At 45.9% G+C, this 15411-nt stretch overlaps 1 protein-coding gene across 1 annotated transcript in view; it reads left to right on the plus strand.

Moving 5' to 3' along the window:
• Positions 1-15411, plus strand: part of LOC139227130 (alpha-1,6-mannosylglycoprotein 6-beta-N-acetylglucosaminyltransferase B-like) — a 987210-nt gene that overhangs the window by 911798 nt on the left and 60001 nt on the right. The window contains exon 12 of the mRNA XM_070858195.1: positions 5264-5419. Within this exon, the coding sequence (XP_070714296.1) occupies positions 5264-5419 (156 nt within the window). The remainder of the gene's footprint in view (positions 1-5263; positions 5420-15411) is intronic.

Consider the following 15411-nt stretch of genomic DNA (forward strand, 5'->3'; position numbering starts at 1 on the left):
GATCTGAATCGTAACTCCATATATCCTACCTTGGTTCCATAACCCTTAATAGCCTTGCCTAACAAGAATCTACGAATCGCAGTTTTAAAATGGGTCAATTGACCTAACCTCAATAGCTTTTTGGGACGAGTTCTGGATTTCCACTACCCTTTGTGTGAAGAAGTGTTTCCTGACATCACCCCTGAATAACCTTACTCTAATTTTAAGTTTGTGCCCCCTTGCTGAGGTCTAACATTGATGGGCCGAAATTGGTCAATCACATGGTCCACCCGTTTTTCAGCGGTCCACGGGCGGCACGTCGTTTTTTTACCGCCCGTTGCCGCTGGAGCTGAGTGGGCGGGAATTTCATTGAATTTTTCTCGGCGGTAAGCCGAGCAGAGTGCAGCAGGCGGTGGGCGACGGAGAAGTCTTTTGACTCGGGAATCTTCGGCTCCCGAGTTGTGCATACGCGCATGCTGCTGTGAAGCTCCCCCCCCCCCACTGCCGAGAAGCACTGACGAGAGGCCAGAGAGTGCCGGCCTGAGATCGCTGTGAGGGGAGAGATTGCTCTAGGGGGATAGAGATCGCTGTGGGGGGGGGCGAGAATTCGTTGTGTGGGGGGGAGAGAGATCGCTATGGGGGGGGGAGGGGGGGAGAGATCGCTGTGCGGGGGGGGCAGAGCTCGCTGTGTGGGGGGGAGAGAGATTGCTGTTGGGGGGGGAAGATTGTTCTGGGGGGAGAGATCGCTGTGGGGGGGGGAGAACTCGCTGTGTGGGGGGGGAGAGAGATCGCTGTGGGGGGAGGGGGGAGAGAGCACTGTAGATGGGGAGAGGTCGCTGTGGGGGGGGTGAAAGATTGCTGTGGGGGGGGGAGAGAACGCTGTGGGGGGGGTGGGAGAGACTGGGGGTGAGAGACACTAAAATTTTTATTATCGTTAATTAATAAAGGAGTAAATAAAGTTTCATTAGAACATTTATATTATTGCCTTACTACCATCCATTTAAAAATACATTAAACTGTGGAGAACTATAAAGATCAAACAAACCTCTCATCTCTGTGTACATATCGCCCACTTAAGATCGACTTAAAATCACCTTTTCCAGGACGGTATGCAGCTCCGGTAGTATGTCAGTGGTAAGTCACAAATTTTACACGTTTGGGTGGTATGTCGGCTGTCTGCATGGGTGGGCAGTGTGCATACCGCCCGGCGGTATATCACTGATGAATTCTCCGCCGAGCGGTATGTCGGCGGTATGTAGGTGTTTTTTGACGAAAATTGCATTTTTGGGCGGTAAGCCGGCAGCATGTCCACCAATTTTGGGATCTAAGGATGCACAGATAAAGAGAAAAGTTGTTTTTTCTTTACACACTGAACCTTTTCACTAACACAGATCTGAATTAAGTATTAGAGAACTTTGGTTTGATCTGTTTCCTCAGGAAATGCAGCTTCTGATATTTTATCTCTAAATTCATATAGAAACAAGACTTTTAAATAAAAGTATTAAAAAATATTGTTGGTGTAATAAATAAAAGTCAAAATTCAACATGAGTTCACAATCTGTGCATTAAGCTAAACCTTTACATGCACACAACAGCTGAATAAAGTGGCTAAAGGTTTTCACATTTTTACATAAAGCCTGGATTTCGCGGTCAGTGGCGAAGGAATGGCGCTTATTACCGTTCATGGTGTTTGCAGTTCATAACGCTTACAGACTTTTCGTGAGCTTTTGAGCGACATCTTACGGTTACCAGAGATCCTTTTCAGAATGGCGCCCTCTACAGGGGATTTCTGGCGTGTGTAAGCAGGGAAAGCAATAGCGTGCCTCTTCAACCAATCAGATTGAAGAATCCTCACTGAGCCACACAGGGGTTATTTTGGTGAAAGGGAGAAAGTAGATGCTAATTGGGAGCAGTACTACCCTATCTCATTGGACACTTTATAGAAGTCACCAGGAGAAAGTCTGGTTTTAGCACACAATTTTGATCCCAATTGTTGATTACCATAATCTGAACTTGCCTGGAGGTGCTAAAACAAACACCTTAACACTCAAGCGCTGATTAGACACAATTTTCGTGGAACAGTCTATGTGGGCTCCACTCACCGACTTCCACTGAAGGTGTGGAGTATGTTGGCTAAAACACAAAAGGTCAGAAGGATCGTGAGGCACCGCTTTCACGGTCTGTAATCATACTGAAAATCAAGATCAAGCGAGCTTTTGCCCTTCTGCTCCGTTTCAGGATGCCTCAGGAACTGAGGGCACACAAGTTCTCGGACACGGCATTGGAGGTCCTAGTGGAGGAGGTCCAGAGGAGAAGGGATGTCCTGTACCCGCAGGGAAAAAGGAGTCTACCTGTCCCTTCTCTCCTGCAGCAACTGGTGCTGCTCTGTCTGACCTCATGTCCTATTTCTCCTGCAGACCAAGAGGGAGGTCTAGCAAGATGCCAATGATCAAGTGCTCCTTTTCTCCTGGTATCCAATAAGGTAGAGTAGCGCAGCACTTACTCTTTTTAGGTGAAGTCCTCAGAAAATTTCCAGAATAAATGTTGAATCGCCAACAATAGTTAAAATCTGAAGAAATGAGACTCCACACTTAGTAAATTTTCAGTGACAGAGAGGTTGTTTGGCAATAATTAAGATTTATCATGCTGTTAAAGAATCATTTACACCTGAATGCACCCTCCCTAACATTTTATGTTTGGGGCCTTCTTGTATTCTAGTGGGTAAGTACAGCAACTTATTGGCTGCCTTGTATTTAAATTCTGAGTTTCTCAGCGAGGTAACGGTATCGCGAAGCTTGTGGGGGAGCAGGTTGAATTGGACAGCAACTGCCAGATTTCCACATTTAACTGTGCATGTACAGACGCTGGAAGTTGCTGTCCGATTTACTCCTTAATAACGCTGATAGTCTCATTGTTATTCTTACCACAAAATCTGAGCCATAATGACCTGTTTAACTGCTTACAAACATAAGAAATAGGAGCAGGAATAAACCATTTGGCCCCTCGAGCCTGCTCCACCATTCAATAAGATCATGGCTGATCTGAACTTAGCCTCAACTCCACTTCCCTGCCCGCTCCCCATAACTCCCTTTTTGTTTAAAAATCTGTCTGTCTCCACCTTAAATATATTCAATGATCTAGCCTCCAGAGCTATCTGGGGTAGAGAATTCCAAAGATTCATGACCCTCTGAGAGAAGAAATTCCTCCTCATCTCAGTTTTAAATGGGCAACCCCTTATTCTGAAACTATGTCCCTAGTTCTAGATTCCACCACGAGGGGAAACATCCTCCCTGCATTTAGTCTGTCAAGCTCCCTCAGAATCTTAATACATTTCAATAAGATCACCTCTCATTCTTCTAAACTCCGATGAGTATAGGTCTAACCTGCTCAACCTTTCTGCATAAGACAACCCCTTCATCTCAGGAATCAACCTAGTGAACCTTCTCTGAACTGCTTCCAATGCAAGTATATCCCTCCTTAAATAAGGAGACCAAAACTGTACGCAGTACTCCACGTGTGTTCTCCCTAATGCAATGTACAGTTGTAACAGGACTTCCCTACTTTTATACTCCATCCAGTTCTAAAGGTTATCCCAAATATTAAGGATACAACCAGATTGGCACAGTGTTGAGGTTTTGTTGTTTTTGTGAAATGCAAATAACAAAGGCACCAGGTGGAAAATAAGCTACTCGGTAAGTTGCGAATGCGAGACATAATTACAAGAGATATTAGAAGCACAGCCCTCACCTGGTGAAAGATTTGAATCAAACGAGTGAGGATAATTTTATAATCTGAAGAAATCTATTACAGTGTTTGTAAATGTATGAGTTGTGATTTTCTTTCACAGAGAAAACTATAAATATATTTGAGTTGTATAAAAGATTTACAATGTCAATGCATTTTTGTGTGCTGAGGTTCTCATTTGAAATCTTTGGTGCAAATTATATGATTGCTATTTCTAGCTTTCTACAAAATCTTTCCTTGTACTTCTTCACTATTATTCCTGGCCCCTAGTCAGTGGCCCAGATGTTGCAGTCAGCAGTGAAGTAACGGCACTTGCCACTGACCTCGAAGAAAGCTGTCCACAAAGATCTAGCGATCTCTGTATCGTGGATTTCACCTTTTCCTGATGTTAATTTCATTCTGGCGCCATCCATAGGGGTTCACCCGCATCCAGCAACAGTGATGTCATCAAGCTTGCTAAGCAGCCAATCATATTGAAGGGTTTTCACAGACAACAAACCAGGAAGTAAAAAGCACTGATTATTCTCCACTTTTTAATAATTTTACAGGGAGTGAAATAAAGATTGGGACGTGCACATGGGATCAAGGTAGAAGCTGAAATATCATAAACAAACTTCATTTTTTTCTTATTTAAAATAGCTATGGAATTTGTATCAGAATGGAGAAATTTGAAATTCCACAAATATAAAATTAGCTTTTCAGGGAGAAGTTGATTAGCAGTAATTATGACTTAGTACCACATTAAAAATCCAGTTACACCTTATTCAACAAGGCTTAGCTTAAGGGGCGGGGGGGCGGTGATAGCGAGATTAGCATGTAAAAAGTGAATGTTCACATCAATTCAAGTAATTTGTAAGATTTCTGCAAGGACTTCAACAGCACACTCTTTGGAGGAGTGGGCAATCACTGACAGCAACTTCTGGATTTTCATGTTTAACTGCGCATGTGCGGACGCCACAAGTTGCTGTCAGTTTCAATGTCATTACTCTGTTTTACCGTCAATACAACCGCAAGTTCCCGATCGATAAGTTTGGTGATCCAAGCTTTGTATACAAAAGCCTGTTATCGTTTCCATTTTGAGAAGGGGGAGGGGGTGGTTCTCCTAGTTTATATTATTATATTTAACTGCTTTCAATCATCAACTTTCATCAGAGCACTAATTGCTTTAACGGCCCAAGTTGTTTTCTTGCATAGAAAGTTATCCGCAAATAGCCTGGCAAAGTAAAAACAGTTGACCAAGCAAGTTGCAGTATTGACTGTTGATTAGCTTCAAAGCAACAGTTATAGAGGTGGGAAACATGTAGACAACTGCAGGGTCATGCATCAGTACAACTGATCTCATTCCATTTAGTTTTCATCTGACGTGTGATCAAAACACATACTTCAACTCATACTTCAGCACATAGTAAAAGCACACAGAAGCTTGATTGATATTCTGCAGAGACAACGCGAAGCAGTCATTAATGTAATAGCATACTTTATCCTGCCTAAGATCATTTCTTTCGAAGCTATTGACTATCATTAATTTTGTGCTCTTCAGGGAAAGGCGAAGTATCTTGAAGTTATTAGTAGATACATGGAGATCCATGGAACAGTTTATTACGAGACACACTGGCCACCAGAGATGCCAGTGTTTGTCAAAAACCATGGCCTGCTACCTCAACATGAATTACAGAGACTTCTAAAGAAAGCAAAGGTACTGAGCCTTTCACTCATGATAACTCTGTTAATGCATCTGTTTTTTGTATCCTACCTTTATTACTACTGCATGATAATGGCAAGTTTTTTAAAATAAAATGTTCTTCATTTTCATAGATTCAATTATACAATTATTTTGTATTATAAATACCAATTAAAGCATTTTAATTGGCATTTATTTGCTATTATATTTTCATAACTCTCATCACTGGTATGTATTTTTTAACTACTGAAATTAAATCATTCTGAAGTTCAGATTCTTTTATTTTATTTGTTGTGACCTTTTTGAATAAGTATGCTGCTAATAAGAAAAACTTAATTGGAATAGTCATGAAAAATCAAACTATACTTAGAAATTGTAAGAGTTATGGTTTGGATTAACCATTCAAAGATGATCTAGATATTTAAACTTTAGAAATACTTCTGTTTGTCAGCTGTGAGGCCTCACCTACAATATTGTGTTCAGTTTTGGTCTCCTAATCTGAGGAAGGACGTTCTTGCTATTGAGGGAGTGCAGCGAAGGTTCACCAGACTGATTCCAGGGATGGCTGGACTGACGTATGAGGAGAGACTGGATCAACTGGGCCTTTATACACTGGAGTTTAGAAGGATGAGAGGGGAACTCATAGAAACGTATAAGATTCTGACGGGACGGGACATGTTAGATGCAGGAAGAATGTTCCCGATGTTGGGGACGTCCAGAACCAGGGGACACAATCTTAGGATAAGGGGTAGGCCATTTAGGACTGAGATGAGGAGAAACTTCTTCACTCAGAGAGTTGTTAACCTGTGGAATTCCCTGCCGCAGAGAGTTGTTGATGCCAGTTCATTGGATATATTCAAAAGGAAGTTAGATGTGGCCCTTACGGCTAAAGGGATCGAGGGGTATGGAGAGAAAGCAGGAAAGGGGTACTGAGGTGAATGATCAGCCATGATCTTATTGAATGGTGGTGCAGGCTCAAAGGGCCGAATGGCCTACTCCTGCACCTATTTTCTATGTTTCTATGTTTCTATGTTTCTATGTTCTTTGTCCCATGGAGATTTAATCAGAACAGGTAGCTAAGATTTGTGTTTGATTACAATCATGTATGTTGTCAACAGGACATGATTTCTTCCAATAAAAATCAGTGATAATTAGTTATGCTTTATCATACCGCTTAAACTACATAGTCACCTTTAACTTCCAATAAAATGTCTTGGCCAATCTTCCCTCTTAACAGCATTTATTGATGTCCCCAGCATAAATACAGAGCAAGTGATTCACAAGGGAGAACTTTTTATCGGCAATGCTAGCAACTGTATTAGATGTTAATTGAATTAACACAAGCCAATCAAGTCCCTATGAAATGTAATCACTGTTCTAATGTGGGGAAATGCAGCAGCCAATTTTGACAGAGCAAGCTCTCACAATCAGCATGAGATAATGATCAGATAATCTGTTTAGTGATGTTGGTTGAGGGTTATATATATAAGAGAATCCCCCTCCTCTTTTCGAATTGTACCATGGGATCTTTTACATCCACCTGAGCGGGCAGTTGGGGCTTCAGTTTAACGTCTCATCTGAAAGACGCACCTCTGACATTGCAGCACTCCCTCCGAATTGCATTAAAGTGTCTGTTATGTAATGATGTGTGTATCGTCCCAGTATCTTAAATGTAATGTAAGTACTATGCCACACCACAGAGGGCGCTGCGGTGAGAAACCCTGGTAGTGCCTGTAACAAGGACTATATAAGGGTGACCACCACACCTGGGAGGCACTCTGGAGCTGAACAATAAAGGACGAAGGTCACAGCAGTTAGACTTACACCAGACCGTGTGGAGTCAGTGATTTGTGTGCTACATACACCACATTGGCAATGAGGAAGCGGACGAACTCCACGCAACCATGGCTACTCTGGGCTCGCTAAAGGATTTTACCATGGGCAATGATTGGGAGGCCTTTACGGAAAGACTCGAGTACTACTTCACAGCAAATGACCTGACGGAGGACACATACGCAATGAGAAAGAAGCGTAAGGCGATATTGCTCTCCAGTTGTGGAGGTGAGGTTTACTGTCTCGTCAGGAATTTGCTGGCACCTGGGAGCGCCAGGGACAAGTCATACGAGGAGCTGACTGAACTCATTCGTGACCAGTTGAAACCGAAGGAGAGCATCCTCACGGCCAGATACAAATTTTACCATCACTACAGACCCGAGGACCAGGATATCACCAAATATGCTGCGGACCTCAGGAGACTCGCGGCGCACCTTGACGAGGCTTTGCGGGACGTTTTTGTCATGGGGATTGGTCACGAGGGCCTCCTTCACAAGCTGCTGGCCACGGAACCCACAGTCACTCTGACAAAGGCCATCACCATCAGCCGGGCATATATGACCTCGACTTGCAGCACCAAGCAAATGATCCACACAGTCTCGAACCCGGCAGACACTGTCCACAGGATAGCGCCCACCACGGACAAAACTGCAGAACGTGGCTCTGCCCGGGGCAGAGAGCACGGACCTCGGGATCCTGGAGCTCAGAGTCCGCCGAGGGGGGCCAATCAAGCAGCACCATGCTGGTGTTGTGGAGGAAGCCATGGGGCTCACCGGTGCAGGTTTGCGGAGTACTCGTGCAATACCTGCCACGTTAAAGGCCACCTTCAGCGTATGTGTAAAAGAAATCGGACTCACCGTGTGGCTGAGGAGATGGGGGATGATCCACTGTTCAGCGAGGAGCAGGTAGAAGAAGATGAGGTGCTTGGACTGTATACGTGCACCGACGATTCGCCCCCAGTGATAAGAGAAGTAAAAATCAACGGAGTCCCAATGAGTATGGAAATGGACACGGGCTCGGGTCCGTCGTTGATGAGTCGGAGAACTTTTGATAAACTGTGGATTAACCCAGCTGCACGACCCAAGCTGGTCCCAGTCATGGCGAAGCTGCGTACCTACACCAGGGAACTAATACCTGCTCTTGGCAGAGCGATGGTGCAGGTATCCCACCGGGACGAGACGCATGCTTTACCTTTGTGGGTCGTTGCAGGCGATGGGCCGACACTCCTCGGCCGGAGGTGGATGGGGACGGTCCGTGGGAGCTGGGAAGACTTCATTCCTCCACAGGATGCTGCTCCCCGGGGTGCTGCCGTGCCCCGGGTCCCCAGAGAGCAGCACCGACCGAGCTGGAGCTGCAGCCTCAATCCCCCCACAGGCAAGCCCCAGGCCCGGACCTCACACAGAGACCCTGCAGCCTTAATCCCCACAGGCAAGTCCCAGGCCCGGATCTCACACAGAGATCCTGCAGCCCCAGCCCCCACAGGCAAGCAGCCCTGCACAGAGGGGCCCAAGGGGGGGTGGGGGTTGAGCCGGCGGGGCGCTGCGGGAGGTGTGCTGAGGGATCCAGGGGCCGGCGGTTCGGAAGGGCCCCGCCGAGGAGCTGGTAGCGTCGGTCGGCGGCCATGGCAGCCGCAGGGGAGACCGCGGGGAGATGCGGCAAGTGTGGCCGCTGGAGCGGCCACGATGGCCGCAGGAGAGGCGGCAAGTCAGGTGGCAGCGGAGGGGAGCGGAGGCTGCGACGGCGGAGGGCATTCGGAGCGGCGGAGAAGAAGATGGCGGCGGCATCGTGTCGGAGCTGCAGAGCATCAAAGATGGCGGCGCCCAAGGAGAAGCCTCGTGGAATCCTCCTGCATCAAAGATGGCGCCTTAAAGAGGAAATGCACCCAGGAGTCTTAAAAGGGCCTTACAAAGAGGTGGTCCCCACAAAGGACTTCTGTTAGGCAGAGCGAGTCTAAAATGAGCAATGTTAATGTGAGATAGTGAATTTATAATTAGAATTACCTTTTTTATGCTGAATGGCCACTGTATTGATGAAGTACAATTAATGATAGCGGCTAACAAGGAAATCAAGGTTCCGCTACCAGTCAATAACCAGCTAATGTACCAGATAATATGTACCATACTAACGCACTGTCTATGCCCACCTGCCTTCCGTTGGACAAGTGTGATGTTATGTAATGATGTGTGTATCGTTGTCCTGCATCCAGGTGTGGGGGGGGGAAGGTGATGTTATGTAATGATGTGTGTATCGTCCCAGTACCTTAAATGTAATGTAAGTACTATGGGAAACCCTGGTAGTGCCTGTAACAAGGACTATATAAGGGTGACCACCACACCTGGGAGGCACTCTGGAGCTGAACAATAAAGAACGAAGGTCACAGCAGTTAGACTTACACCAGACCGTGTGGAGTCAGTGATTTGTGTGCTACATACTCCACAGTGTCAGCTGAGATAATGTACTAAAATCACTGGAGTGGGACTTGAACTCATGACCTTCCGACTCAGAAGCTGGAATGCTACCAGTGAGCCAAGCCTTACACCTAAATTAACACAAGAAACAGAAACTCCATCTTTACTCAACTTCGACCTTCATTTTTGATTGCACTATCACAGAAGTGAGGTATATTTCTTTCATTTAACTTTCATTATTTAAAATTATTACTGCATCCATAAATATTAGACTCTCCTGGCTACCAAGCAATGATTTGTGTTGCATATATAACTGATCTTTTCACAGTGCAGAAGGAAATATTCTGCATAACTTATTTTTGGCAAGGTTTCTAACTGCTGTATTGATACAAGCATATAAAAATGCTCGGCATTGAAAGACCTTCAAGACCATAACGCGATGGCTGGACCATCATGGCTAAACAAATCTTCCCTCCCCCAACCTCCCCCTCACCCCTCGCTCCGCCATCTCACACCCACCCCCACAGCCATGTAATCTCCTGAGAGTGGCAAATAACTGAAAAAACACTGGGCCAATAAGCGAAAGACAAGGCTGTAAAATTCCTTTTCGTCCCCCTCAGGCGATCAAAACCAGTCCAGATCATATGGACCAAGTGTTACCTATAAAGACACTTACCTTATAAATGATGCAATCTCTGCCCCAGTGAGGAACCGGTCCAGCTCCCTCTTGAAGGCAATACAGAGAGTCAGCACCCATTACACCAGCCAGCAATGTACTCCAAAGGCTCTCAATTCCCTGGGAAAAAAGAACCACCTAACATCTAGATCTACTCTTACATAGTTTAAACCTATGTGCCCTGGTCCTCCCCAATCTGTTAAACTGGAATAATCTATCAATAGGAGCACTATTCAGCCCTTTAATTATGTTATCGAACTCTATCAGGTCACCTCGAAGTCTATGTTGCTCTGAAGTAAATATATGGAGCTCCTAAAATTATTGGCCAAAGCCTTTCTTATTTTCGTTCTTCTTTCCTTGAGGATTCTCACTTAAATCTTAATGCGTTCAGGTGCTGTGCGTTTTTTTTTTATCCCTTGGAGTTGTTCATAACCCATGCTTCACTGACTACTCCATATGTCACTTTAACTGGATATGGAAATTACCTGCAAGCTTCAATTATAAAAACAGATGTGAAGAGTCGATTCAACATGTTTTCCATTTTTTGATCTTGCATTATATTTGTACACCATTTATCCCTTAAAGAATCTATCAGCTCCTTAATATATCATTTGAATCTATTGCCACAGCTAAAACATTTTTTTGCCTCTACGGCTATGTATAAATCATCCCTTTACCTGTTTTAAACTTGCTTTATTATTCTATTCAGGCTCTTGAGAATGCAGTAACTTTTGACATTCCTGAAAGTAGTTTTCAAACATTTCAATTTTCTATTGTTTCTTGCTTTCCACTTCTCTTCCAGTGCTGCAGCTGACACTTGTCAGGCTCTTGACAGTTAGCACAGTTTGGTTGCCTTTCCTATGTTTGCTTTCCTCTATTTTTCAATTCCTGGTCTGTATTTAGTTAGCTGACCTCAGCAATGGCAACGGTGCGTGTACAACAATTGGACTAGGGAGAGGAAACTTGGCCAGGGTTGCAGTTCCCGGTTGCCATTTAGTTAGGTGAGTGCTGTCCCAGAGGGTGACCATGGAACGGTTCCCAAGCAAGGAGTCCACATCATCAGGAATGATGGGGAGGGGAGAAAAATTAGGGGGAATAAAAATACTGTTATATATGTAAACTTGTATTTACTCTGTACAGCCACCAGAGGGCTCATCCCCTGGAGTCCCAAGGGATCCCATAATCCCTTGGGAGCACAGGTATTTAAGCAGCCCTCACAGGTTGGAGAGGCATTCCGGAGACCTGCAATAAAAGACTAAGATCACACTTCACTTTGAGCTCACAGTGTTCGGTCTGACTCTTTCTCCATACATAACAACTGATGACGAGATACAGATAGCGAATCCAAAGATGCAGAGAACAGCGGGCATCCTGGAGAAATTCTCGGAGGGAGATGATTGGGGAACTTTTGTGGAGCGACTAGACCAATATTTTGTGACCAACGAGCTAGATGGGGAAGAGAGCGCTGGCAAACGAAGGGCGATCCTCCTCACCGTCTGTGGAGCACCAACGTATGGCCTCATGAAGAATCTGCTCACTCCAGCGAAACCCACGGAGAAATCGTACGCCGATTTGTGCACACTGGTCCGAGAGCATTTGAACCCGAAGGAAAGCGATCTGATGGCGAGGTTCCAGTTCTACACCTACAAAAGATCTGAAGGCCAGGAAGTGGCGAGTTATGTCACCGAGCTATGACGCCTTGCAGGACATTGCGAATTTGAAAGACATTTGGAGCACATGCTCAGAGACTTTTTCGTACTTGGCATTGGTCACGAAATCATACTTCGCAAACTTTTGACTGTAGAGACCCCAACCTTGAGTAAGGCCATAGCGATTGCCCAGGCGTTCATTGCCACCAGTGACAATACTAAGCAAATCTCTCAGCACACAAGTGCTGCTACAAGTACTGTGAACAAAGTGATGTTGTTTTCGAATTATAACGTACAGGGCAGGTCACACATATCTGCAGCTGCACATCCACAGATGTCTCAGAGTCCACCATCAAGGGTGATGAATGCAAGGCCACTAACACGTTGTTGGCACTGCGGGGGTGATCATCGTTTCCATTCATGCCGATTCAAAGGGCACGTTTGCAAGGGCTGTGAAACAATGGGACACCTTCAACGAGTGTGCAGGTGAGCTGCAAACCTGCAAACCACCATGTTGCAGAGGAGGACAGATCCACGGAGGATCACGACGAACCAGAGCCTCAGACCGAGGAGGCAGAGGTACATGGGGTGCACACATTCACCACGAATTGTCCCCCGATAATGCTGAATGTTGAACTAAATGGACTTCCAGTGTCAATGGAGCTGGACATGGGTGCGAGCCAGTCCATCATGGGTAAAACGACTTTTGAAAGATTGTGGTGCAACAAGGCCTCAAGGCCAGTCTTAATTCCAGCTTGCATGAAACGAAGAACTTACACAAAAGAACTGATTCCTGTAATCGGCAGTGCTACCATAAAGGTCTCCATTGATGGAGCGGTGCACAAGCTACCACTCTGGGTGGTACCGGGCGATGGTCCCACGCTGCTCGGCAGGAGCTATTTGGGAAAGATACACTGGAACTGGGACGACGTCCGAGCACTATCGCCCGCTGACGACACTTCGTGTGCCCAGATCTTAAACAAATTCCTTCGCTGTTCGAACCAGGCATCAGGAAATTCCAAGGAGCAAAAATGCAGATCCACCTAATTCCGGGGGCGTGACCCATCCATCACAAGGCGAGAGCAGTACCATACATGATGAGAGAAAGGGTAGAGATCGAGCTAGACCGGCTGCAACGAGAGGGCATCATTTCACCAATCGAGTTCAACGAGTGGGCCAGTCTTATCGTCCCAGTCTCAAGGGAGACGGTACCATCAGAATCTGTGGCGATTACAAAGAAACTATCAATCATTTTTCCCTGCAGGACCAATATCCACTACCAAAAGCCGATGACCTCTTTGCCAATGCTGGCGGGAGGAAAGACGTTCACGAAGATGGATCTGACTTCAGCCTACATGACGCAGGAACTGGAGGAATCATTGAAGACCCTCACCTGCATCAACACGCACAAAGGTCTTTTTGTTTATAACAGATGCCCATTTGGAATCCAATCAGCAGCGGCAATATTCCAGAAAAACATGGAAAGCTTACTGAAGTCAGTCCCGCACACCGTGGTTTTCCAGGATGGCATCTTGGTCACAGGTCAGCACACAGTCAAGCATCTGCAGCACCTGGAGGAGGTTCTTAGTCGACTCAACCGCGTGGGGCTCAGGTTAAAATGCTCGAAGTGCGTTTTCCTGGTGCCTGAAGTGGAATTCTTGGGAAGGAGGATTGCGGCGGACGGCATCAGGCCCACCAACGTGAAGACGGAGGCAATCGAGAACGCACCGAGGCCACATAACATGACGGAGCTGCGGTCATTTATGGGACTCCTGAACTACTTTGGTAACTTCTTACCAAGTCTCAGCACACTGTTAGAACCACTGCATGTCTTACTATGAAAAGGGGACGAATGGGTTTGGGGAAAAAGCCAAGAAAATGCCTTTGTAAAAGCGAGAAAATTGTTATGCTCAAACAAATTGCTTGTGTTGTATAATCCATGTAAGCATTTGGTACTAGCATGTCACGCGTCGTCATATGGCGTTGGGTGTGTATTGCAACAAGCTAATGATTTTGGGAAACTGCAACCGGTTGCTTATGCATCCAGGAGTCTGTCTAACACTGAGAGAGCCAACAGCATGATTGAGAAAGAAGCGTTAACGTGTGTCTATGGGGTAAAGAAAATGTATCAATACCTGTTTGGGCTAAAATTCGAATTGGAAACTGACCATAAGCCACTTATATCCCTGTTTTCCGAGAGTAAAGGGATAAATACCAATGCATCGGCCTGCATCCAAAGATGGACGCTCATGTTGTCCGCATACAACTATGCCATCCATCACAGGCCAGGCACAGAAAACTGCGCCAATGCTCTCAGTAGGTAGCCATTGCCCACCACGGGGGTGGAAATGGCACAGCCCACAGATCTAGCCATGGTTATGGAAGCATTTGAGAGTGAGCAATCACCAATCACTCTCCAGCGCATCAAAACCTGGACAAGCCAGGACCCCTTATTATCTCTAGTCGAAAGCTCTGTGCTTTACAGGAGCTGGTCCAGTGTCCCAGTGGAAATGCAGGAAGAGATAAAGCCGTTCCAGCGGCGCAAAGATGAAATGTCTATACAGGCAGACACTGCCATCTGTGGGGCAATCGAGTAGTGGTCCTCCAGAAGAGCAGAGACACCTTCATCAAAGACCTCCATAGTACCTACCCAGGCATTGTAATGATGAAAGCGATAGCCAGTTCCCACCTGTAGTGGCCCAGTATCGATGCGGACTTAGAGTCTTGCATTCACAGATGTAATACATGCTCACAGTTAAGCAATATACCCAGGGAGGCGCCGCTAAGTTTATGGTCTTGGCCCTCCAAACCGAGGTCTAGGGTACATGTCGACTATGCAGGCAAGTTCTTGGGTAAAATGTTCCTTGTGGTTGTAGACGCGTATTCCAAGTGAATTGAATGTGAGATAATGTCGGCTAGCACCTCCACTGCCACTACTGAAAGCCTGTGGGCCATGTTTGTCACTCACAACTTACCCGATGTCCTGGTGAGCGACAGCGGGCCATGTTTTACCAGTGCTGAGTTCAAAGAATTCATGATCCGTAACGAGATCAAACATATCACATCTGCCCCGTTTAAACCAACGTCCAATGATCAGGCAGAGAGAGCAGTGCAAACCATCAAGCAAGGCTTGAAGAAGGTAACTGAAGGCTCACTGCAGACTTGCCTATCCCGAGTCCTGTTTAGCTACCGCACGAGACCCCACTCGCTCACTGGGATCCCATCTGCTGAACTGCTCATGAAAAGAGCACTTAAGACAAGGCTCTCATTAGTTCACCCTGATCTACATGAACAGGTAGAGAGCAGGCAGCTTCAACAAAGTGTATACCATGATAGCGCAAATGTGTCACGTGAGATTGAATTCAGTGATCCTGTATTTGTATTGAATTATGGACAAGGTCCCAAGTGGCTTCCCGGCACTGTCGTGGCCAAAGAGGGGAG

The sequence above is a fragment of the Pristiophorus japonicus genome, chromosome 16 (assembly GCF_044704955.1).
Source record: "Pristiophorus japonicus isolate sPriJap1 chromosome 16, sPriJap1.hap1, whole genome shotgun sequence".
Lineage (NCBI taxonomy): Eukaryota > Metazoa > Chordata > Chondrichthyes > Pristiophoridae > Pristiophorus > Pristiophorus japonicus.